This window comes from Haplochromis burtoni, unplaced genomic scaffold (genome assembly GCF_018398535.1).
Source record: "Haplochromis burtoni strain Fernald_Lab_line unplaced genomic scaffold, NCSU_Asbu1 Contig_253, whole genome shotgun sequence".
In the NCBI taxonomy this organism is placed as follows: Eukaryota; Metazoa; Chordata; class Actinopteri; order Cichliformes; family Cichlidae; genus Haplochromis; species Haplochromis burtoni.
In genome coordinates, this window is record NW_024582614.1 from 487,469 (window position 1) to 509,933 (window position 22,465).

Sequence of the window (22,465 nt, forward strand, 5' to 3'; positions counted from 1 at the left end):
AGTTTCTACTGCAGAAGATGTGTCATTATAATGAAATGACTGCTGGCCATCTTTGAATATGACAGACCACGTGTGGTGTAAAACCAGCAAAAGGGTAATTCACTTCTCATCCTTCTCATAAAACAAGACACGAGTTCCTTCTTTAATATTATGAACAGCAGGTAAATATTTAAAGCAACGGTGTCACCTTGCAAATAGTGCGTTTCACTGTTGTTTCTTTGCTATGTAGCAAAATTGCTCTGCTATGTTCATTCTCGCAGTGTTCAATCGTTTCCCTGAGTCACTGACCAGGTTTCTACCTTCTAATGTCCATGTAATTGTGTTAACTATGGAGGGACAAGGAAAATGAAGTGTGGTGTGGTCTGGCCACTGGCCTTACACTTGTTTTTAATTGGTGATTTATTTGTAACTCCCCATATACAATATCTCTATCCGGTGTACATATATATATATATATATACACACACACACACACACACCGGTTTTACCAAAAACTTAAAACGTTCCATGCAATGATCCAAATTAAAATTATTTAAACCTTATATTTTATTAAACATCAAATATTTAAAATGGGGTTTAAAAAAATGTTTATTTTTAAATTGATACTGCTAAATTTTTGTTGTTGTTTTTTTTAAACAAAAGAAATGGGACACATCTGTGTGGGCTCCATTAAAGCTGAATGATATATACAGACCTTTTCCCCATTTTCAAGAAAGACCTTAGAGTTTCTCAGTCAAAGAGTGGTCCGATTGCATTAATAAAGCATGGCTCCACGGTAGAAGTTCAGGTGGCTTAGCTGGCCTGCCTGCAGTCCAGACCTGCCACATTATGAAACAAAAAATAAAGAAAAAATAGAATAGAATAGAATAGAATAGAATAGAAAAGAACAGAAAATATGACAGAGGCTCTGAACTGTTGAGAAGTTCAAGGTCTCCATCAACCTAGAAAATATTTTGCTTCCAACACAGTTCAAAGAGCATAATTTGCAGATGAGCTTATGCAATGCAACCCACGATTTGTAAGCAATTTCATTTTTTTGTTATTTAGGCTTTATGCATTTCTTTATGCGTTGGGTGTCAGAATGTGTGGCAGCTGATGTGATCTAGTTGCAAAATGGTCTCCAGTTTATTGTTAGTTTCACAAATGTGAAAGACTTTCTTTTTTTTAATGAAAGATTCATTAGGGAATACAAAGATGGCAACGCTTGGAACTCCAGTCTGTATCAATCTCTTCCCAAGAGCACAACAATTCAGGTACTTCTAGACACAAGCTTGTTTATGACACGTCATTCTCAAGATATAAAAGTTGTTTAAATTGGCATCTAATGCTCACATACCATCAATATAGTTTCATCAAAACCACAAGTTTCCACTGTGATCTTATTTTGAAATAAGCTTATACCACATACAGTAAATAACCATTCATGCTGTGGTAATCATCTCTGAGAACCGCTACACATTTACAGATGTCCAAAGGAAAAAGCTCGCCTCTGCTATATGTATCACATGGTTATGGCTATCTTTCATCTTGCAAAACAAATGTGCTTTATCCACCCACTAACAGTTACTGGTAGAATTAACGTCATACACAACGAAGGTCCCGTCAGACACTCTGACGTGAAGGCATTTTCTCTGTCGTTTGGCTTTGTGTAAAAAACTGGTGTTTTACTTAAGGGGAGGACTGGCTAGCAATCGGTAATTTCATGAAGTTTTTCAGGAAACAACTATTTTCTTTCAAAAGAAAAAAACATGTTTGTATTTTCAAACAATGAAAGTGTACGTAAGGAGACTTTTTAAAAGTAACTAATCCTTGAGTAATTACAAAACCTTCCTCTGTGTCAGTGTGCTGCTCCTGTCTCAAAGTTGTGCTGTTGACACTTTCGTGCACATGAAGGGGAGTACAAATCGCTCCAATTTCTTTTTTTCTATTTCTTGTAAAATCTGAGGCCAACAGAGGTAAGGTGTTTTTTACAGGCCTGTCAGTGTGCACGTATGTTTTTCGTGTTTCACTTCAGTTTGACTGTAATTACAGTGTATTTAGAGTGTTTTCATCATCCATGTGCCACTGTGTGTACTGGATCTCACTTGGAAGTGACAGCCTTCTTAGTAACACTTGCTCTCCTGCTTCCTCCACCTCCCGCTCCTCCTCCTTGCCAGAGATGGCTGGGGATGGTGAAGGCGTCCACGCTCATGCCCATCGTTTTAGAGGGGATGGCACTAAACTGCTTCCTGTCTGAGCTGTATTTGTAGATGGACTCCACCTGAATGGAGCTAACCGTCCGTGGGCCCACCCCAGCCAATCGCGCAAGCTCCTGGGTGTCAGGGTTCATGGTGTAGACGCCTCGAAACTGGCAGCTGGAATCGCGGAAGAGGATGAGGAAGTGGTTGGCAGGACTCTTCTCCATTTCCTGAAGTTGGAAAAACATGAATAAAAGATGCAGTAAGCACATGTTGCATCTGTGAGTATGGTCTACACCAGGCATGTCTAAAGTCTGGCCCGGGGGCTGATCACAGACATCGGTCAGATTTTACACGGCCCTCGCTCCTACCTTTAAAATGCATTATTTATGGCCTGCCACCACTAACAGAATTAATAAAGTGTCATTTCTTCTCACCTCAGTGTAGCAACACCAGTAAGTCACTGAGCTACTGATATTCAGCTTCAGGAGATAATTCTGTTATTCTACTCTCTATATGTGAATGAAAAGCAGATTTATTTTGTTAAGGCTTCAAAACCAGATCACCATAATGAAAATGTTTGTGTTAGTAAAGTAAAATGTAAAAAACAGCACAATGTTTATGCTTCAAAAAAGGACGTGAAGGATTATTGGTCCCTGGGTGATTTTAATACATATGGCGCCTACAGTTACAGAAATAGCAGAATTCACAATGAGCTTGATTAAAAGTGAAGTAAAATGAGTCCTCTACCTCAACAATCTTGTTTTTTTGAGACTCGTTGACCTTCCCTGCGAGGCAGCAGCGAGAGAGCGCGTTGTGAATGATGAATTTATTGGACTTGAAACTTGGTTCCTTGAAGAGTTTTGGACCTGAAATGTAAAAAAACAAAACAGACACGCTGGTTTTTGCAGACCAACTACAGCTGAAAGCACTTGGCTATTGCTTACAAGTACAAAGGAACCGAGTGATCGCGTTGGACCTGCTTAACGTTGTACCTGAGTATTCTGGGGCAGGTGAAGTTCCATTTGAACCACTCTCCGAGTCCTTCTCTCCATTTGTCAGTCTGCTTGGTGTTACACAACCTGAAGGCGAATCAGGGCGGGTGCTGCAGAGAAACCAAGAGTGCCCTGGTCGCATTATGACATCATAATAGACAGCAGAGGTAGGCAGATTGATCCAAATATCGTTAGTATCAATATGAATGTTGGTACTGTATTTAAAATCTCGCTGTGTTGATAAACTGCCCTATAAGACGCTCGTGAAAAAACAACAAATTGTTGCATTATTGATGTCAACAGATTTGCCAGCATCAGGAAGTACAGGTAGTATATTTTCTAGCATGCTGGCTACTTCCTGATGAATTGGAGCAATGTATTGAACACAGAGGATAGAAACAAACTAAATTATTGAAAAACTATAAATAAATCTGCAATCCACAACCAGAATTTTCTTTTCTGAAAATTTTGAGTTGGTAAGTTAAATAACTCAAAGGTAGGTATCAATATTTAAGTTAATAAGAACAAAAACAAATCCTATTTTTTCTGACTTTCTAACTTTACCACCGGAATTTCTGATATTTCACTCGGATGCAAACACCTGGCCAACTAACCAATGCTGCAATTTCTTAAGCTATGCTTGTGCTGCTGCGACCTGACAATGCAGCAGTGTACCTGCGGAGTCTCTTTGTGGGGTCACCACCATTGTTTCCTGGTTCGTCTGTGGCTGCCAGGTTGAGTGAGGAGTGAGAATAGACTCTGGTCAACTTAGTACCTGGGGAAGCAAATGGTAGAACATAAAAATATTGCAGTCATTCAAATAATGTAGAAATACTTTTTTCGAAACTATTTTGGCTTTACCAGTCGCTCCCTTGGCGGGACTCAGAGATAGCTGCGTTTCCTCTCTGGTCATGCTGCGAGGCCGGGAGCGGCTTTTCTTAGTGGAAGTTCGTCCTTGGTTAGTCGATTTTTGCTTAAGAACTTTGTCCAGGTCCTCCATGAGTCTGAGTTGTTGCCGCCGTGCGTACTCCCCCCGTGTAAAATCTCCACGGCGAGCTGGAGTAGCCGGAGGTGTAGGAGAAGGTGAGGTCGTGGCTGCAGGAGGTGTGCTGGAAGGTGATGCCGCTTTTTTTTCTGAGGATGCTAGTCTAAACCCAACCAAACAAATTTAGGTTAATTTTACACACGTGCAGCTTGAATTTGGACTTGTTAATCAACAAATTCAAGAAAAGCAAATCTGTGGGGGTTTACTTTGTATAGTTGCTTTCACAAATTTATAGAAACACTACCTGATTTCCTTTTCTTGCTCATTCCACTGTCTCCTCTTCTTTAGTTCCTCTGTTCTCTTCTGCTGTCGTTCTAACAGTACCGCTCTACGTTGAGCCATCTCCCCTTCACTGTGAACCTCGTCCTACAAACAAAGAAGCATGTAATTCATGTGCATCCAAAATACACTTTTCCTTGTCCATTCTCTTTTGCAAGAACTCACCTTGAAAAAAAACCCAATTCCTCCTTTGGCTCCCACTTCGTTCTGCTCTTCACCTGGTTCTAACATCTCCGCCTCTCTTGCATGTCCGCCTTTCGATCCAATTTGTTCTTTTGGCACATCGCTGTCTTCTATTGCCAAATTTAGTCGCTCTATTGGATCCAAAGGTTCGGCAGGGAGTCGTTCTGCAGGTTCCACAGCGGATTCTGTGTGGTCGCTCATGGAATCAGAGGAGAACTCCTGCCCCTCATCAGTTGGTTCATCGCTTCCCCCCTCTGGTCCCCCAAGAGATGATAATGATACTTCAATCAGGCTGCATTGCTTTCCCGCACCTGCGGCTCTTCCTCCTTCACCTCCTGTGCTGTACGCAGCAGACATGGACAAAGTCTCACTTTCAAATGAGCACTCAGAAGGAGCACCAGAGCTGCTCCCTCCAGCAGCTCTTAGACGATCTTGCCTGGGTTGCGGCAACCCTCCAATGACCCCTGTGTCTTCCTGCTCCAACTCCAGGCTAAACTGGGTGGGTGTTTCACTTGAGCCTGTGTCCGAGGTGCTCTCAGCAGCCTGTGGCTGCTGGGTAGCCTGGGGAGACTCCTGGGGAGTCCGGGGTCCACCGATACGGAAGGAAGAAGAGGTCTGTACCTGACACTTGCTGGGCGACACGCGCCGCAGGTGTGGGAGTGTGTCCACAGTTTGGGTTGGTGTCAACACGCGATTGAGCGGAGGGAATTTAAGTTCGGAAGGCCGTGGGTGAGGCTGGTGTTGGATACGTGGATGGTGTTTGGGGCTACGGGGAGTGGACTGACTCTTAGTGCGAGAAGCTGGGCAGGAGGAAGATATAATAGTTTTTGGTGATGTGGAAGAGGAAACAAGATGAGACCGGCGTGATGGTGAAGAAGCAGATGGAACATTGGAACCAGCAGGAATCACCCAAGCTTTACTGGTAGTCCTGGTTGGGGTTTTTGTCGGAGTTCTTGGTGGTGTTTTTGTTGGAGTGTGAGGAGGGGTTTTGGGTGGTGTTTTGGTATTACTTCTAGTTGTTGATTTTGGAGTTGTTCTGAGCATATTTTTGGGTCTTTGGTTGCTCATGAGTTGCTGTTGCTGCTCGGTAAGTTTCTGCATGTCCTTCTGTAGCGACTGCAGAGCCTCACTGAGTTTCTGCACCACCTCGTTGTATTCCACTAAAACGGCTTCCCCCACTTTCTCTGTTCCTTTTTCTTTCTCTGATCCTTTCTTACTTTCAATAGAGAATGTGACCTGTTTCTCTAACCGCGGAGGATTGGAAACAGATGGCTTTTCTTTCTCCTTCTCACCATCTTTCTTTTCTTTCTCCTCCTCCTGTTTCAGTTGTTCCTCCATGCGAGTGAGACGCTCATCAAGGGTCAGATTATCATCCGCTGCCTCACCCCCTCCTTCTCCTTGCTCTCTTTTCAGTTGAAGGAAAGCGGTTTTTCCAAGCCGCTGCCTGTGCTTGGCAAAAATAGCTTCGATACGTCTTTTTTGAGCTTCGATGCTTTTGCGTTTTTCCTCAAGACGAACTCCCAGTTCCCAGGCCTCAGAGCCAGGTTCCGGACCTCTGGGACCTGGGCTGTCCTGGCACCCTACTGCACCTGCTGGGGTGGAGGGTGTGTTTGGAGTTGCTGGGGTTGTTGGAGTCTGAGCAGAAGCCGACTCTTCCCCAGTAGCAGCAGGGTGTCTTCTTCGGTTGTCTCGTCGCTCAGCAAAGCTCGTCATGCGTGGACTGTTGCTGGTGCTGTGGTTTCCCTGACGACCGCTACTGGGTCGTATGTTACCCGGGGCGTTTCTGGGCATGTCGTCCGATGCTTCCGAGGAGTCGACGCTGCCATCTCGCAGTACAGAGTCGTCATCACGTGACATATCAGAACGTCCTGACCTCTCCCGGCTTTCTCTCCTTCCTTGCCTTTCATTGCCGCCCACTTCTCCTCCAACTGGCCGGTAGAGGATTCCGGAGCGACACGGAGCAGAGCTGCTGAGCTGGGGATTATCCTCTTCAGGCGAGTGCAGAAAGAAACCTGCTGGAGCTCCTTCAGGACGTAACCTGGGCTCTGGCCTGTCTGCCAAAGCTCCTTTCCCACCTTTCTCAGGTACCCTTCCCTTTTTCTGGTCTTTGCTGCCCGGTCTATGGACGACCTGCATCGCCTCCTCAATGGTCGGCAGCTCTCCCATTTGTGCAGTGTGTGCATATGGACCCCAGGAAGAGCGCTGCGATGGGGCTGAAGCGCTGACCAGGTGGCTGAGATCCTCCGGAGGGCTGTACGGGACACGAGTCATCCCTGCTGATGTCATCGGGGACGTCATTGCCGGGATGGCGGTGGCGAGGCTGTCAGTGCTGACGGAGCGAAAGACAGAATCTATTGGGTTTCCCATGACAATGTCAACATCACTGTCCAGGCCAAATGGGATGCTGAAAGTCACTGCTGACAGAGGACGACTGCAGAGAGGTGGGTGACAACGGAATGATGGATAAATGGATGAGTTGCACCAACAAGTATGGAAAAGCAGAGTCCACGGAAGCCAAAGTAAGAAGATTAAAAAAATTAAGATAAAATATGAGAGCAACACAACACTTACGATAGAAACCACATAACGGGTTTAAGGATATCTACCTGATTTGTTTCTTTGTCCAGCTTTTGTTTTCTGCAAAGAAAATAACTCATAAGTCTCACACAACGGCTAATTGCACGCAAATGCAAAATAGCAATAGGCATAAAAGATGCGTGCCCAGTAACTGTTACCTGGTGAAACTGGAGAGGAGATGGGTACAAATGGTTGTTTAAAGATGAAAGAAGGAGAACCGCTGAAAAGGGACAACAGTGTTACACAACACAGCCAATTTTTGTCTGTGGCCCATCTGTTTGACTCAACAAATGGCTTGATTAGGTCCTGTTTGACTGTATTCAGATTTATTTCAGTTGAGTGTTATTTCCTACCCTGTAGTAATTTGGGTTTAGTGACTGGTCTTTTTTTTTTATAATATTTCTAACCACTTTTTGTATATGTACTTGTATGTGTGGCATGCTGGTACCTGTTGCTGTTACCAGTGACAGGACTAATACAGTCAGTTAACCCTGAGACATCTGAAAGGTACAGAATGCAGTGTTACAGTCAGTGAACAAATGTGCACAAAGCCAGTAAAGCAAAGAAGTTCTTATTAACGTGGTGAAGTCACAAACCTGTGAGGTCAATGGGCTGTACGGGCTGGACAAAATCAGGTTTCTTGATCTCAAACCACTCCAGCAGCTCTGCTATGAAGCTCATGAAGTTAAGCTGAGGAAAGGAGTGTGTTAGCGTGACATATGGACATTATGAAGACAGCATCAGCACTTAATACATTACTTTAATGTCACGCCTCAGATTCAAGATAACTATATTACTATAACTATAAGATAGACCTTTCAGACATAACATTATGACCACCTGCCCAGTATGGTGTTGTTCCGCTTTGCTGCCAAAACAGCCCTGACTTGTTGAGGCACGGACTCTACTAGGCCCCTGAAGCTGTGGTATCTGCACCAAGATGTTAGCAACAGATCCTTTAACTCATGTAAGTTGCAATGTGCCTCCATGGATCAGACTTGTTTGTCCAGCACATCCCACAGGAGCTTGATTGGACTGAGATCTGGGGAATTTGGAGGCCAAGTCAACACCTCAAACTCACTGCTGTGTGCCTCCAGCCATTCCTGAATCATTTTTGTGGCAGGCCATCAGGTAATGTCATGCTACAATGCTTAGGTACCTGGTACGAGTCAAAGTAACATCCACATGGATGTCAGGACCAAAGGTTTCCCAGCAGAACGTTGCTCAAAGCATCACGTTGCCTCTGCCGGCTTGGCTTCTTCCCTCACACACCATCATCCACTTGATATAAAAGAAAACGTGATTCATCAGACCAAGCCATATTCTACCATTGCTCCATGGTCCAGTTCTGATGTTCATGTGTTCATTGTTGGTGTTCTCAGTGGTGGACAGCGACCCTGACTGGTCTGCAGCTATGCAGCCGCATACACAACAAACTGTGATGAAGTCTGTACTCTGACACCTTTCTATCAGGGCGATCGTGGCTTAAGAGTTGGGAGGTCGCCTTGTAATCGGAAGGTTGCCGGTTCGAGCCCCGGCTTGGACAGTCTTGGTCGTTGTGTACTTGGGCAAGACACTTCACATTTTTCTCTTGCTAACCCATTAACTTTGAAGCCAAAGTCTTTACTTCCTCTCTAGTATATCCCACCAACTCACGCTATGATGAAGAGACGATCGGTTTAATTCACTTCACCTGTCAGTGGTCATAATGTTATACCTTTTCGCTCTAAAAGCCGGCTTCTGTTGCCCTCTAGTGGTTTAAATTGAAACCAACTGGTTTACATTCAGACCACAAACATTTTTCAGCCTATAGAAAGGATTAAGTTAGGAGTAAACACCCATACAAAGTTTCTCTGTTAACTAACAACAGTTTAATGTCAGAGACCGTGACGCTTACATGCAGAGTCAGTGGCGCGTAGAGCATATCCTCCACAGCAAGGGGGCAGCAGCTCTGCAAGCTGCTCTCACAGAACTCTTTGATCAGCTGCAGGTTGTAGAGAGAGTCAGCTACTGACATGGTATCCTTCAGACACACATCTGGAAGGAGTAAACAATGAAAAACAATGGAACAATGCTGCTTCCAGATGTTTGTCAAAGAGAACTTTAAATATATTTGCTTCAAATCAAGATAAGAGATGCTTTTTAAACCCTTTTTAAAAGCAAAATCTAAATAGAGAACATGAGAGGCACTATTGCGTTTTGTGACTATACTGATGTACTAAAAGTTACACGAAATGCATTAACAAGCAACATTTACAGGAAATTGTATTTTAAATTACAGCCCTATCACTTAAGCTGTTGAGTATTTTGAAGCGCACATTAACTAAATATAAATATTTCATCATCCTATCTGTACGTCTATGCACATCTATGAATGTGTGTTAATGTCTGAGTTAACGTGTACCCTCTAGAGGCAGCAAGCTGGGGCAGTAATAGTGCAGCACAGCAGCTATTGCGCAGCCGTTAGACAGATCTTTGACCGCAGAAACCAGAGGGAAAGTGGGAGTCAACTTAGACTGCACTTTGTCCTTCCTATAGCGAATCTGGATAAGAAAAGAGAGGGAAGGAGAAGAAAATTGACATAGGGGGGAAAAAGAACGTTTTGCAAAAAAAATAAAATAAGTGAGACTAAGAGTATACAGGCAGGGAAACGGGTTGTTTTTAAAGGGATTCAGAGAGAGACTCAGAAGTAGCAAAGGAAATATAAAATCAGCCAGCGTTGTGTTTCCGTCAGACAAGAAACAAAAGCATTGACTTAAAGTGTGAAGCCAGCCAAACGCCAGGAAAAACTGCAAAGAGAAGAAAAGCCCATAGAAACAAAGCACAAGACCAATGATGCCTCAAGTTTGTACACATATAGACACAGCAACCAGAAGGTGCAGTGCAACAGTTAAAAAGGGACATTGCAAACAAAGAAAAAAAGACTGAAAGAAAGACGTGAAAAGGAGGATGTTTGTTTTTCGGTGTCCATGCAGTTGTAATGGGCACTGATGACACTGTGAGCCTTTGCTTCTAATTGGCATTGATTAAATGAAAAAAGTAAAAGAAGAGAAAGAAAAGGTGAGTCTCGCAGCTCAGACGCCGCATCAGTCTTTGACGTCCACATGAGATAAACAAACCCAAAAACAAGGCATCTGTAACGTAAGCTGACTGTTCCACAGCCTTGTTGGAGCAGGACAAAGAAGGCGCGTTCAGCTTCAAAGGGTAGCACGCAGTGGCGCCGTGCCTCCTATAACAAGGCTCTGTAACACACAACGATAACTATGGAGAAGTTGTGTTAAAGGCTAATGAGTTTTAAAGTGATCCATCCAGCCTCGAGGTTGGAGTGGTGGTTAGCTCGCAGTCAGCTGTACGGTCAGTCACTGGTCGACAGCGTGGTAGGTGAGGTGTGGCGATTGGTCGGTTTGTCGGTCAGTCGAGTGCAATGGTACGGGAAGTGGGGGTGGGGGGAGAGGGTGAGAGAAGAGCGAGGTGTTATACGTTACCACTGGCGGCTTATTCCCCGACTCCTTCAAACAAAAAGCGATAGCATGCTGGATGGGGGATGGCAGAGAGAGGGAAACAAGCATAAATGACAAGGGGGCCGCTCATCATGGGAACCGCCACACCAAAAAACGTCTGCTCAGGGGGGAGAGGACAGAGCGATGGAGGAGGAGGAGAGGAAGGGGACAAACCAAGGGAGCACAGATGTCTTTTAATAACCACTTAATAAAGGTCACTTCACCTCTGTCGCCTCCTTCTTCAACAACTCCTCCTCCACCTCGCCTCTAAAAATCTGGCTCATTTTGAGATGAAACTGATGACTGAATGTAACAACGTCAGAAACACCCAGTGTCCAAAACAGCATCAGTTGACAATAATAAGGAGTTTCGGGACATAATGGGGCAACAGATCGGTCAGCTGGTATTAGGATAAGTCTACTGGACACTTTTTATGAGGAGACAGGTAAAAGGTATGTGTGGGCATTTCCAGCAGGCACAATAATGTCAGCCGTAGCAGATGGACAGACAAAGAGGACAACAGAGAAGAGAAGAGTACACTTACGGGGACTAGTTTCCAGTACCACCGGGTGGACTGACACTGCCAGAGATCAAGGAGTGACAGAAACAAACCGAGGGGAGAAAACAGAAGAAGGGCAAGGTCAATGTTTGAAGCTGCAGCAACATAGCAATGAGGCACATACATGCTTTATTACAAGTCATCAAGCATGTGAGTATTTATGTGTTTGTTGGCGGTATTTTACCGAGTCCTGAACAGGCTGCAAGTCTGTACAATTCTGTGACTTAGGCGGCTCTTCTTCTTCTGTGCTTTCTCTTAGCTTCTGGTTCAACTGCAAATGTAAGACAAACACTATTACAGTAGAACTCACATGATTTCAAAGTTACAATGTTTTATCACAAGAAATAAAATGTTTCTTAGCCAATGCTAGCTAACGTGCTAGCATTAGCTGATAATGAAATTATAATGATAATTTCTTTAGCTTAATTAGCAAGTTTCACTATCCCAGCTGTCATGGTGTGAGAGATGGGGGACATCATGGACTGTAAACAAGTCTGCCCATTTTACAAGATTCGTTCATTCCACGATTCAGAAACAACAATTGTCCAAGATACGTTCACAGGCTAACAACATGTGATTGACACGTCGTCCTCCCCTCTCTTGTCACGCCCAGAATCAAAACACCATTCTGTGATTGTGGAAATAGTGATGCTTTAAACCAGTAGAAACCAGTGGTTGTCATCATAGTAGTTATGTCCGTCTCTTGACAGCATCCATCTGAGGATGAAATGGTCATGTAAATCTACATAACTTTGAATCTCAATACAATTTCATCTAGTGAGGTTTTTTTATGTCTTCTCTGCTACAAAGACCAACGCTTCTTTGTGTCAGGTTGTAAACGTGTTTATTTTTGTTGTAAAGCTGGACATTTTAACAGTCGGTGTGGATTGATTCGCTTTTGGAGCTAACCTCAGGTTGCCACTGGAGACAATGCAGAGTCTGTGGTATTTCAGCATTCAGATTCTCATGACTAGTCCTGTCAGTGATATTGTGTTATGTGTGATAACTTAATCTAAGGCTTTAAACCAATAAAAACCATGAACTGGGACAGAAGTTGAATCTGCTGAGACCAGCAGAAATCACCGATATTTGTTCTCACCCTGTTGACCCAGAAGAGCAGTCCATTCTCCCACGGCGCTCCAACACCCATCTGCTCCGCCTCCACCGCCATTTTCACCTGACCCACCGTCTCTTTGGTAGCCAGTGACATCAGTGAGTCAATGAGGGCAAGGTGGGCTTTCTGCACCAATCAGGGAGAAGAAGGACCATTTAAGCACCTGAGTAGCTGGTATGACTGAGACTGAAATGTTGGCACAGTTGGAAAGGCCAGTCTGAAGATCTGAAGAGCACTTCTCTTTTCCTTCCTGTAAATGATCCAATCTTACATTGGAAACCTCCTATAAAAAATGTTTTTAAATTGTATTTAAGTGACTATTCAAATGCTACCTGAGATGCTGAAAGCATTCAACCACTTGCAGGTTGAATTTAAAGTAGAAAATACGCCATCATACAAATACACAACACACACCGTTTTAATAGGGCTACTGCTAAGGTCCTCCTCTGTGACATCGGCATCCTGGACCTTCGGAGCGAAACCTTTCTTAATGAGGAACTGCAGGAGGGCAGAGTTATCAGCTGGAGACCCCTGCGATGCTGGCTGAGAGACCCCGTGTGCCTGGGCAAGCAGTGCCTGAGCTCTGCAGTAGATCTCCGGGGAGAGAAGCAGCTTGGAGACAGCCGGCTTGAGGTGCTCTTGTTCATACTGGTCCTTATAGAGCGGATCGCGCAACTCCACCGGAACGTTCTCTGAAAAGAAAAGGACATTCTCACTTTGGTTTTTGGAAGAAGAGTCCATATTAGCAAATATTAGCAGCCAACAGGTCTTCTCCTGTTGGCTGCTCTCTTTAGGGGTCACCACAGTGGATCACCTGCCTCGCTCTCATTCACATGGTGGTCAGAGCTCACTTCACAGGCCAGATTTACTAACACACTGTTCCATCACAAACTGGGTTTTTGTTGGAATTTACTAAGAGAGCACAGTGACAAGAGGTGGGATCGTAGAGCTTTTTGCAACTGACCCTGTCGCATTTGTGATTCTGGAAGTTACTCTTTCAAGGCACAAAATATAGAGAAGGGACTATTTAAATCAAGCAGATTATTCTTAATTGTACAGATATTTAACACTGAATCACACCTATTACAAGGTAGCTGTAGCTAAGGAGGTAGAGCAGGTCATCTGCTGATTGGAAGGTTGGTAGTTTGATCCCTGGCTCCCTTCAGTCTGCATGCCAAATATCCTTGGGCAAGATACTAACCCGAAGTTCTTTGCTGATACATCCAATGGAGTATGAAAGGTAGTTAAAAAGCATAGAAAAAAACTTATTTGAGATTTGACTTCCACGCTATTTTGACCTGTTCAGTAAATCTGACCTTAAATCTTCTTACAATTAGCATATTAGCTTAATGGATGTTGCTAGCATGCAAAGGTAAAGAGAAAAATTCTTTATGAAATATTTTTAACTGCCAGTTTGACCAGTAGCAGCTTTTGAAAAAGAGGTTTGAGATTAAAGCACCAACTTCTAGCTCCTCTTTACACACCGATCAGGCATTACATCATGACCACGTGTCCAATAAGGTGTTGTTCCCCTTTTGCTGGAAAAACAGCCCCGACCTTTTGAGGCAAGGACCACTGAAGGTGTGCTGTGGTATCTGGCACCATGTTGTTGTCAACAGATCCTTTATCCTGCTGAAAGAGGCCACAGCCAATAGGGAATGCCGTTTCCATGAAAGGGTGTACCTGATCTGCAACAATGCTTATGCTTAAAGAAACGATGCTAGATGCAAAAGATACAACTGTGTTTAGAAATTCAAAGGACGGTCACTGAATGGTGCAAGCTGTACACTCATCTATTATCTCCAAGCCGAGATCATTGAGAATAAGAACTTGTCCACTTTATACAAGAGCTACATCTCTTAGGTGCATGTGAGCCGATATATATGAGGAGAAAACACTGAGCTTTCCTGTGCTGTGCTCTGGGAACGGTAAAAACTGCCAGATGGAATTCTGATGCAGAGAAAAAGGCTTTATGAAAACACTGCCCAATGTAAAATAAAGGCCGCAGCAGTCACACAGGCTGTTTGCAGCCAGCCTTGTCACATAAACTGTGGAAAAATATAAATAACTTATGGAACACACTGAAGATGTATTCCCACAATGGAAATCTGTGACGGAAAGCTACAGAATCTGACTGCAGGAGGCAATAATGTCATCATCTTCATGTACAGCTCAGCTAGGTTACCCAGACAAGAGAGTGTGTGTTTGTGAACATGTCCAGTCCGCTAGGAGTTGGTCAGTTCATAGACACATACACACTGTGACCACAAAAACACACAATTCCCTGACTGACCCATATTCCAACTTGGCATGATCTGGAAGACTGGAGTAGATTTGAAGGAACTCTCAGAGCTCGCATGACTTCCGTTCACTCTGCAGTCAGTCCCTGATCTCTTTAAGTCTCTGCCATTGTTTTCTACCCCCTCACTTCTTGATCCGTCCACACACATTTTCAGAGTGACCCGCAATGAGCGCCACAACTACTCTCCACTGTCGTAAGGCTTACTTATGTAACTGAAACTCCTCCTTCCTATGCTGTGGCCCATTTCTCTGAGGAGAGGAGACAAAAGATTTGACGAGCACATCGATTACACTGAGCACACACTGCAGTGCAGTGTGACACACGCGCACTGTTTTTGGGGTTGGACCCCTTTGCCTTTCAGACTCTGTAAAGAGAGCTGGGAGGAAACAGGACTGCGGTCACTATGGGAACGATGAAAATGGAAAGTGGCCATTTGTCCCAATCACAGCTGAGGCAATGAGACTGGACTGCAGAGTAGGGAACATTACAAACAGGACTGTGGAGCTATCCATTTAAATCTTTCTACCACAGTGCAAACACGTGTTTAGGGAAGCAGATATGGATTATTTTCTCCATGGATTGACCTGCTAATCATTCTAAAAACAATGAACAATGTCCAGGATAGATTTCCTGAGCCAATCTCAGACTCTTCAGACTCTTCAGATTGTTTCCTTGTGCATCCATTATCCCAGAACATGAAAAACATCCTGTTCTATCAAAGAAAAGCAGAATATTCCACGAGTTAAAATGGGAATTTGTAACATATAAGCTTGAAAACTGAGAGAAGGTACTAATGTGCTTGAATTCAAATGGTTCCTCTGTTTAGACGAATTTAAATTCATGTTGAGTTAAAGTCCACTCATCATTTCAGGGTTACATTTGCTGAAATTGATGATTTCCTTACTACCAGGGAAACCTATGAATGTCTTTCAGGACATAAATTTAAGTCAACATTATTTTGGGTTGCATCTGAAAAAGTTGAATGGTTGCTAAATCCCCAGCACTCACAGAAGGTGGTTCAGTTCTAGTTGGTGTAGACCAAAAACAGAGCTAAAACTGATGTGAACACATACGCATGTGGTGACTCTCGGTTTGTCACTTCTCGTGAGTTAGAAATATTTTATTGATGATGCGTGACTCCTGCTCAGACAGGACAATCCTGCCAAAGAGGATTGACTCTCAGTGAGGCCATTTCCTGGTTAAATAAAGGTCACGGAGTCTTTACTAGAAGACGATTACCTAACTTGACTTGGAAACCACATGATACCAAGAAAAAAATACAACTGGTTTCATAATGTCTCTGTTTGTTTTAAAGTGACACAAGCATTAGATAACAGCTCTCTGCGGTCCTGTCCACTGTTTGGGTGGAATAATAAACCTCGTCAGTGTGAGGACTGTGACCGGTGCATGAATCTCATGTGCGGCTTTATTAGTGCCATTTTCTTCGGGGCTTCCATTAAAAATTCGACAAGACACCCCAGTGGACATTTTCCAGTTGACGGATAACAATGAAGCCTCCCTGCTGAGAGGCTTACAGCTCATCTCTCCTCCTCTCTGCTGTCCTGCACTGACGGGGAGGCCAGACACAAATGTGATATGAAATTCTGTCTAAAGCCATTACTGCAGCAGATAACCTGGATTATTACATGCGCAGGTTTACTACTGCTTAGTTAGCCTGCTGTGTGACATCACTGCATTAGCCAGCCAAGTCTGAACCTTCCCACATGCACATTATGTGAGATTGGGTCATGTCACATTTGTCATGCTAACAGGAGGCCGGAGGTAGCCACAACACTAACCAGAGCAATAGCAGCTGGCAGGATACTGAACTGCTTCAAAATCAAATACGGTTTTGTTTTGGTCGGTTGGTCTGATCAAATGACAAAACTGCTGATTGCAGACCCAGCCACGCAGCATGATGTCACCCGATACAGAGCAGGCATAAAGTGCACAAAGACCAAAGCTGACCTAACATTTCTTCCACAGTGTAACCAAAATCTAAACAACGTGGTCTTCGTGAGAGGTGGTTTATCGCAGCAGGATGCTGCACCTACACCTGCTTACAGCATTCAGAAACCCTCTGCATCCTTTGGCCTGTTAATGCAGGGAGGAGGTGGCACTTGTGCCGGGTTTATTCAGAACTTCTTCAGGGAATGAATGCGTGTGGTGCCATAAAGCCATCCATTGTCTTAGCAGCCCCACTGTGTCACCTTCACCACACCGTGCGTGCGTAACAGTGACACAAATATTATGCGGTCTTGACCCATTTAGAGCAGGCCCACGCATGAGCTATACATACACATTTCCCAAATCCACAAAAAAACCCAACAAATAAATTTGCCCGTCGTTACAAATCTCTCCACAGGCCTGACTGAGCCCGGCTCTGACAAAGGCTTTGTTGTCCGGTTCCTCCACGCATCACGCACCACTGAGGAGATTCCTTCTGACAAGCCTCGTGCTCACGTCAAATAATTGGCTAATATGATAACCTGCACGCGCTGTGGAAACTGCACACCCGATAGAGGGGGGGAGACGCTGGCGCAGGTTGACCACGAGCATCGTCGGGGCAGAGGATGATAATGATGGATGACGCGGAGAAGGGCTTTCCTTTGAAGGCAGATAGCGGGGTTAGACGGACTCGGAGCTGCATATGGAGCGGGATAAATTATTAAGCGCCCCACCCAAGATGCGCCTCAGCTGTGGGTAGAGGCTGAAGGGTACCTGCAGAGCCGTAGGATTTCGACAGCAGCCACCGAACGCTGGCGCAGATCTTGGCTCGATTGAAGTCGTACTGGTCCAGCGGTTTGATCTCCGGCACCGAGAAGGTCTTCTTCATCGCGCTGGGAGAGTCCACCATGGCTGCGGTGTACCGCACCGAAGACACGGAGGCAGCAGCAGCAGCACCGGGGAAATGTGAGGAGGAGGGATGGAGAAGGAGGCGGGGGAGGAGGGAAAACGGAGGAGGGCTCTGCGATTTAGACTGAAGACAAACAAATGAATGATAATAAATCAGTTATCACAAACAGAGGGTTGATAATAGAAATGTGGTCTGCTGACAGATTTGTTTCTTTTAAAAAATAAATGTCACACTGGTGCCACCAAGCCGGCTCCACGCCCCCCTAAACGTCACAAATCAGCCAATGAGGATGTTTCTCAGATCGGCGATGCTCTCCGCAGCAGCACAAACAGCACTAACAAACCTCCGCTCCGGTTCACAAGAGCACATTGATGGAATTACCCGACGCCACTTTTCAGCCTGTAGACTCGGCATAAACGCGAGTAACAGCCTCCTTCCTCCACATGGCGGCGCCCTTGAGCAAGGCATCAACTCGATCACTCACACGATCACTCACTACATCTGGAAAGTATTCACAGCGCTTCATTTGTTCCACATTGTGTCATGTTACAGCCTTATTCACGTTCATTTTCACACCGTATTCTAACGCAGTAACCTCAAAGAGAAAGTGAAAAGTTTGCGTGAAATTCTTGCAAATTTTACCCAAGCGTCACACAAATGAGTAGCTTTACTATAGCCTACCGAACCAAACTACAGAAACAAACAAAAGATTTTATGATAAAAGCAAACTGAAGCACTCTGACACCCCCATGAACCTGTGAACCGAGGGCTAGACCTTACATAGATTTGTCACCCTAAGACCCTTACATGGTCTTGTTATCGATAGGTTTTTCCTCCCATGTGATAGTTAACCTAAAAACCACAGTCTGATGCTCTTATCTGGTTGGGCCCTTGGAGGTTGAAGGTTTGCATGACCACAAATTATGAAACAGCTGCCTGCAGACAGAAGAAAATGCTGAAATTCATTCAGTGCTGAAACTGCCAGCTCGGCACCCTATGAATTTAGACAACCAAAACATTTTAGTGAATATAACCAGTGTTAGGTGTTACAAACTCAGGAAACAGGAAACCACCCTGACAATCAAAACATCAGCAATGTGCTGCTAAAAAAGCCATGCTGCAGCACATCTTAAGTCTTAACACACAAAATCTCAAAGAATCTTCGTTTTATGGAAGCATTTCTCTTGCGGCATCCAGGAAACACAAGAAAACCGTTTAAGCTTGAATGTTTTAGAAAACTTTTGCACTGTGTAAGAAACTGCAGGAGCTGGATCTCGTGTGAGCAAACATCATGCCCAGCAACCTGCAAACTGCATCAGGAATCTGGTTGAAATGAAACTGGGTGACTCTGAGATTTCTGAGCTGAGAGGATAAAGACTGAGCCGAACAAGAGAGAGTGAGAATGTGAATGATTTATCTTCTGGATCAGCGAGCTTCCGTTTTATTTCAGTTCAAACCTTCTGTGACACAGGACCCAGGGTGAGGCGGTGCTTGACATTGTGCTCAGTTGTTGTTGAAGTTCATCCAAAAAGAAAAAAAACCCAAACAGAAAAGCACAAAGTTCAACATTGATCCACAGGGCACTCCGGTTAAATGTAAATGGACAGTTGTGTAAGTGCAAAACTGTAATCAGCAAACATACATGTCATATTCATAAGTGTCCATAATGGATTTTTAAGAGGGAGACATGCCTCTTTGACATAGCAGAAACACAAGCAGAGTCAGCTCTGGAGAATGTCGCAGAACAGGTTGGTTCTTCCAGGTTTTTCTGTCTGTGTTTGGTGCATGATCACATGAAAAAAGCCCAGTCTTTGTCACAGAGTCAGGAGGACAGCGGTGTTATCTGATGTTGATTCTTAAGAGACTTTCCATAAGGGTAAGTGTTGTGTAAATGTTCGTTATAAGCAAGTCTCAGGTTTAAACTCTGCACAGACGACACGGAAAGTCATTCAAAACATTTGTTCGGTCTGACTGTGGAGAGCACTCGCGGTACGTAGACTTCATTACCCTGGCATTCTGCCTGGAGGTTTTAGTATCAGATAATATAGTATGAAGAGGAACTGATCTTTGTTATACTTCTTTTACCTTTTGAAATATAAAAGTTGTCAGGTTTGATAACTCTTTCTGTTGTACTTCTACTACCAAAGCTACTTATTGTATGTGACAGTCATTGTTGCAAATAGCAGAGACTGAAGTGATAGTCCAGAGTGGAGTAACATTAGTTTGAACAGTGATACTATTTACATGTGCATTTTGAGTGAAACCTTAAACCCTAAGTAAATGTGACAGGAAAGTGTAATCAACACATCTTCAATGTGTGGTTTCTGGTCTGTGAATAGTATGGTAATTTCCATATATGGCTTGTGAAATTACCATACTATTCATATAAATCACCAAACTAGAAATTTACCGTAAAAGCACACTATATTTCTGTATATCTACACCTATATAAATACCTATCTATATTTACACTGGTCAAAAAAATTAAAGGAACACTTAAAGACATCAGATCTCAATTGTAAAAAAAATAAAAAAAAATAAAATCTTCTGGATATCTATACTGATACGGACTGGATCATGTGTTATGAAGGAAAGGAAACTACAGAGGGCTGAATTTAAAATACTGAATATCAAAGTGGAAAAACTATGCAGGCTAGTCCACTCTACTGAAATTTACTTGCAGTAACTCAAATTTGTCTTGCCCTCACATGCTTGTACACATGCCTTATAACATTGTAGCATGCACCCAATGAGACAACAGATGCACCCCCCCAGCTGGATCAGGGCATCACTTAGCTCCTGGACAGTCTGAGGTTCCACCTGGCTCCAATGGTGGAGCTGCCACTTCTGGTATTTTATGGTAACTGCCAATCAGCTGTCACAGTGCTGGGCAGGAGCCCACTAGAGGATGTTGAGCCTTGTTGGGCGTCTTTACCTTAGATCACCATCATTAATTAACTTTCTCCTTGACTGAGAACTAAACTCTGTAATATAATCAAATTAACCAGATGAGTAGGTAATAATCAAATACAGCCCTTTTCTAAGACCTAACACTGAAATACATTTAACCACCATCAGCTTGGAATGACCCTGCTGATGTTTTCAGTTTTCAAATTTTGCTTATCCCAAAACTCCAAATATACTTACACATTCTTACCTGGATGACTGCGCATGCATCAAGACACAGTTACACGTTAGGAGTTTTTATTTAAACAATCTTAAAATCTAGCTTTCAAATTGTTTAGGTATTATGTATGAGGTATATTTATAGCTGTGTTAAACTGTTGTAAAAAGCTGCCAGAACAACTTGTGCGTTTGTGCTGATCACATTTTACTTCTTCCTGCAGGTCAGCAATGGGTGGCTCCTCCTCAAAAACAACCATCTTTTGGCCGAAGAAGAAGAAGAAGAAGAAATCACCTCTGAAAAAGACCTGGAGTCAACTGAAGAGGGTGCTGCCTCATAAGAAACGCAAGAAGAATGCTCTGTCGCTGGACAAACTGAGTGTGAAAAAGTCGAGGAAGGACAAGGATTCCAAGAAGAAACCGTCACTGACAGCAAACAAGAAAGTGCCGACATTGCTGAAAGGACTCTCGATGGATTACACAAAGAAAGAGACGAGTCAAACTGGTTCACCGGGAAGGAAGGAGAAGGACAAAGGGGGGCTGGAAAGAGTTGGAGAGCAAATAAAAAAGAAACTTTCCAAGGATGAGAAGAAAGACCTTACCAGTCAGACAGACACTGTTCCTCGATCTAAGGAAAATAAGGCAAATGATCCAACAAGTGAGGCAAAGGTGCCTAAAAAGAAACTCAATGAGATCATACGATCCATTCGTCCAGCTGCAAACAGATAACAACCGCCTCCAATCTGGCAGGAAGACGTGACAACTCTGTAAACAGGCCACAGGACAGTCAGCAAGATACATGTTTTTAATGGCATCACTCAGAGAGCAGATTATAATGGCAGAAAACGTGTTACAGCCGTCAACGGTTCTTTTAAACATGTCAGTTTCTCCCAAAATCAATATTAATCAGCTGCAATATTTTACTCAAAAGCTTTACTCAGCAATAAAAACATTTGTGGATTATCATCCTGCTGACAAATGATGGGCTTCATCCCCCGGAAATTACTACTGAATACTGTTACAATATCAACCATTACAATGTCATTGCAAATTTAAGTTGTATATTTCTATGACAAACATTGTAAGTGAACATTGTTTCCACTGAGCAGAGACAATTTACATTATGCAAACACAAGCAGCATGCAGCGAGTGGAAAAAACCTAAATAAAAACAACAACTTGCATCTCATTCTTATATCACACTGGCTGTATATTAAAAAGAAACGCAACATTTGTAACCACATTTTTCACTGGCTGTAGATTTACAAGGCACGGCGCTTATTTTGACGAATAAAAGAAAACGAAAACTGTGTGTCATAACAGGCACGTATACCTTGAGGGATTTAAAAACAACAACAATCCATATAACATTTGTGACAGGAACACCATCTACAAATGTTGGCAAGAAAAAAATAAAGAAAAAGAAAAAAAAAAGGTGCTGCTGATTGGACAAAAAGTGTAAGAAACCCACTAAAATAGTTTTAAATCTTTGAACTAGTTTAAAAATATCAAACCTGATTAATCTATAACTTTAATGTTACTAAACTACTTATTAATGCCCTTAGAGTGGCCATTGGGCCCCTGTCTGAAACTATATCTGCACACACAACAGCTGACTGTTTACTCAAAATAACACAGGCCAATAAAATCCATCCTCCAGGACTTTACTGTTTACTTTTTAAATCAATCCACGTTATAAAAGTCATGTTTCTAGTATTTTACACACACACACACACACACACACACACACACACA

At 43.4% G+C, this 22,465-nt stretch overlaps 1 protein-coding gene across 4 annotated transcripts; it reads right to left on the bottom strand.

The window, feature by feature from the left end:
- Window positions 1-442: 442 nt before the first annotated feature.
- Window positions 443-18,972, bottom strand: LOC102290857 (calmodulin-regulated spectrin-associated protein 3). Of its 4 annotated transcripts, XM_042227314.1 has the most exons (20): window positions 17,822-18,972; window positions 17,453-17,711; window positions 12,844-13,121; window positions 12,415-12,555; window positions 11,500-11,586; window positions 11,301-11,336; window positions 10,742-10,789; window positions 9,661-9,799; window positions 9,154-9,293; window positions 7,853-7,946; window positions 7,705-7,756; window positions 7,415-7,476; window positions 7,286-7,316; window positions 4,662-7,110; window positions 4,462-4,583; window positions 4,034-4,320; window positions 3,848-3,947; window positions 3,173-3,282; window positions 2,928-3,046; window positions 443-2,407 (listed from the first exon to the last, which is right to left on the bottom strand). In XM_042227314.1, the coding sequence occupies exons 2-20, from the start codon at window positions 17,586-17,588 to the stop codon at window positions 2,081-2,083; spliced, it is 4,758 nt and encodes a 1,585-aa protein (XP_042083248.1). In that variant the 5' UTR covers window positions 17,589-17,711; window positions 17,822-18,972; the 3' UTR covers window positions 443-2,080. The 4 variants fall into 4 exon arrangements, with proteins under 4 accessions (XP_042083248.1, XP_042083249.1, XP_005938515.1 ...); XM_042227315.1 differs by having other exon boundaries at window positions 4,662-7,008; window positions 17,453-18,972; XM_005938453.2 differs by having other exon boundaries at window positions 17,453-18,972.
- Between the last annotated feature and the right edge of the window lie 3,493 nt (window positions 18,973-22,465).

Coding starts and splice junctions, on each gene's coding strand:
- LOC102290857 (XM_042227314.1), bottom strand. CDS start 17,588: ATGGTGGACTCTCCCAGCGCGATGAAGAAGACCTTCTCGGTGCCGGAG. Junction 11,337..11,499: donor TGCAGCCTGTTCAGGACTCG/GTAAAATACCGC, acceptor GATCTCTGGCAG/TGTCAGTCCACCCGGTGGTA. Junction 3,283..3,847: donor CCCACAAAGAGACTCCGCAG/GTACACTGCTGC, acceptor GTTTCTCTGCAG/CACCCGCCCTGATTCGCCTT.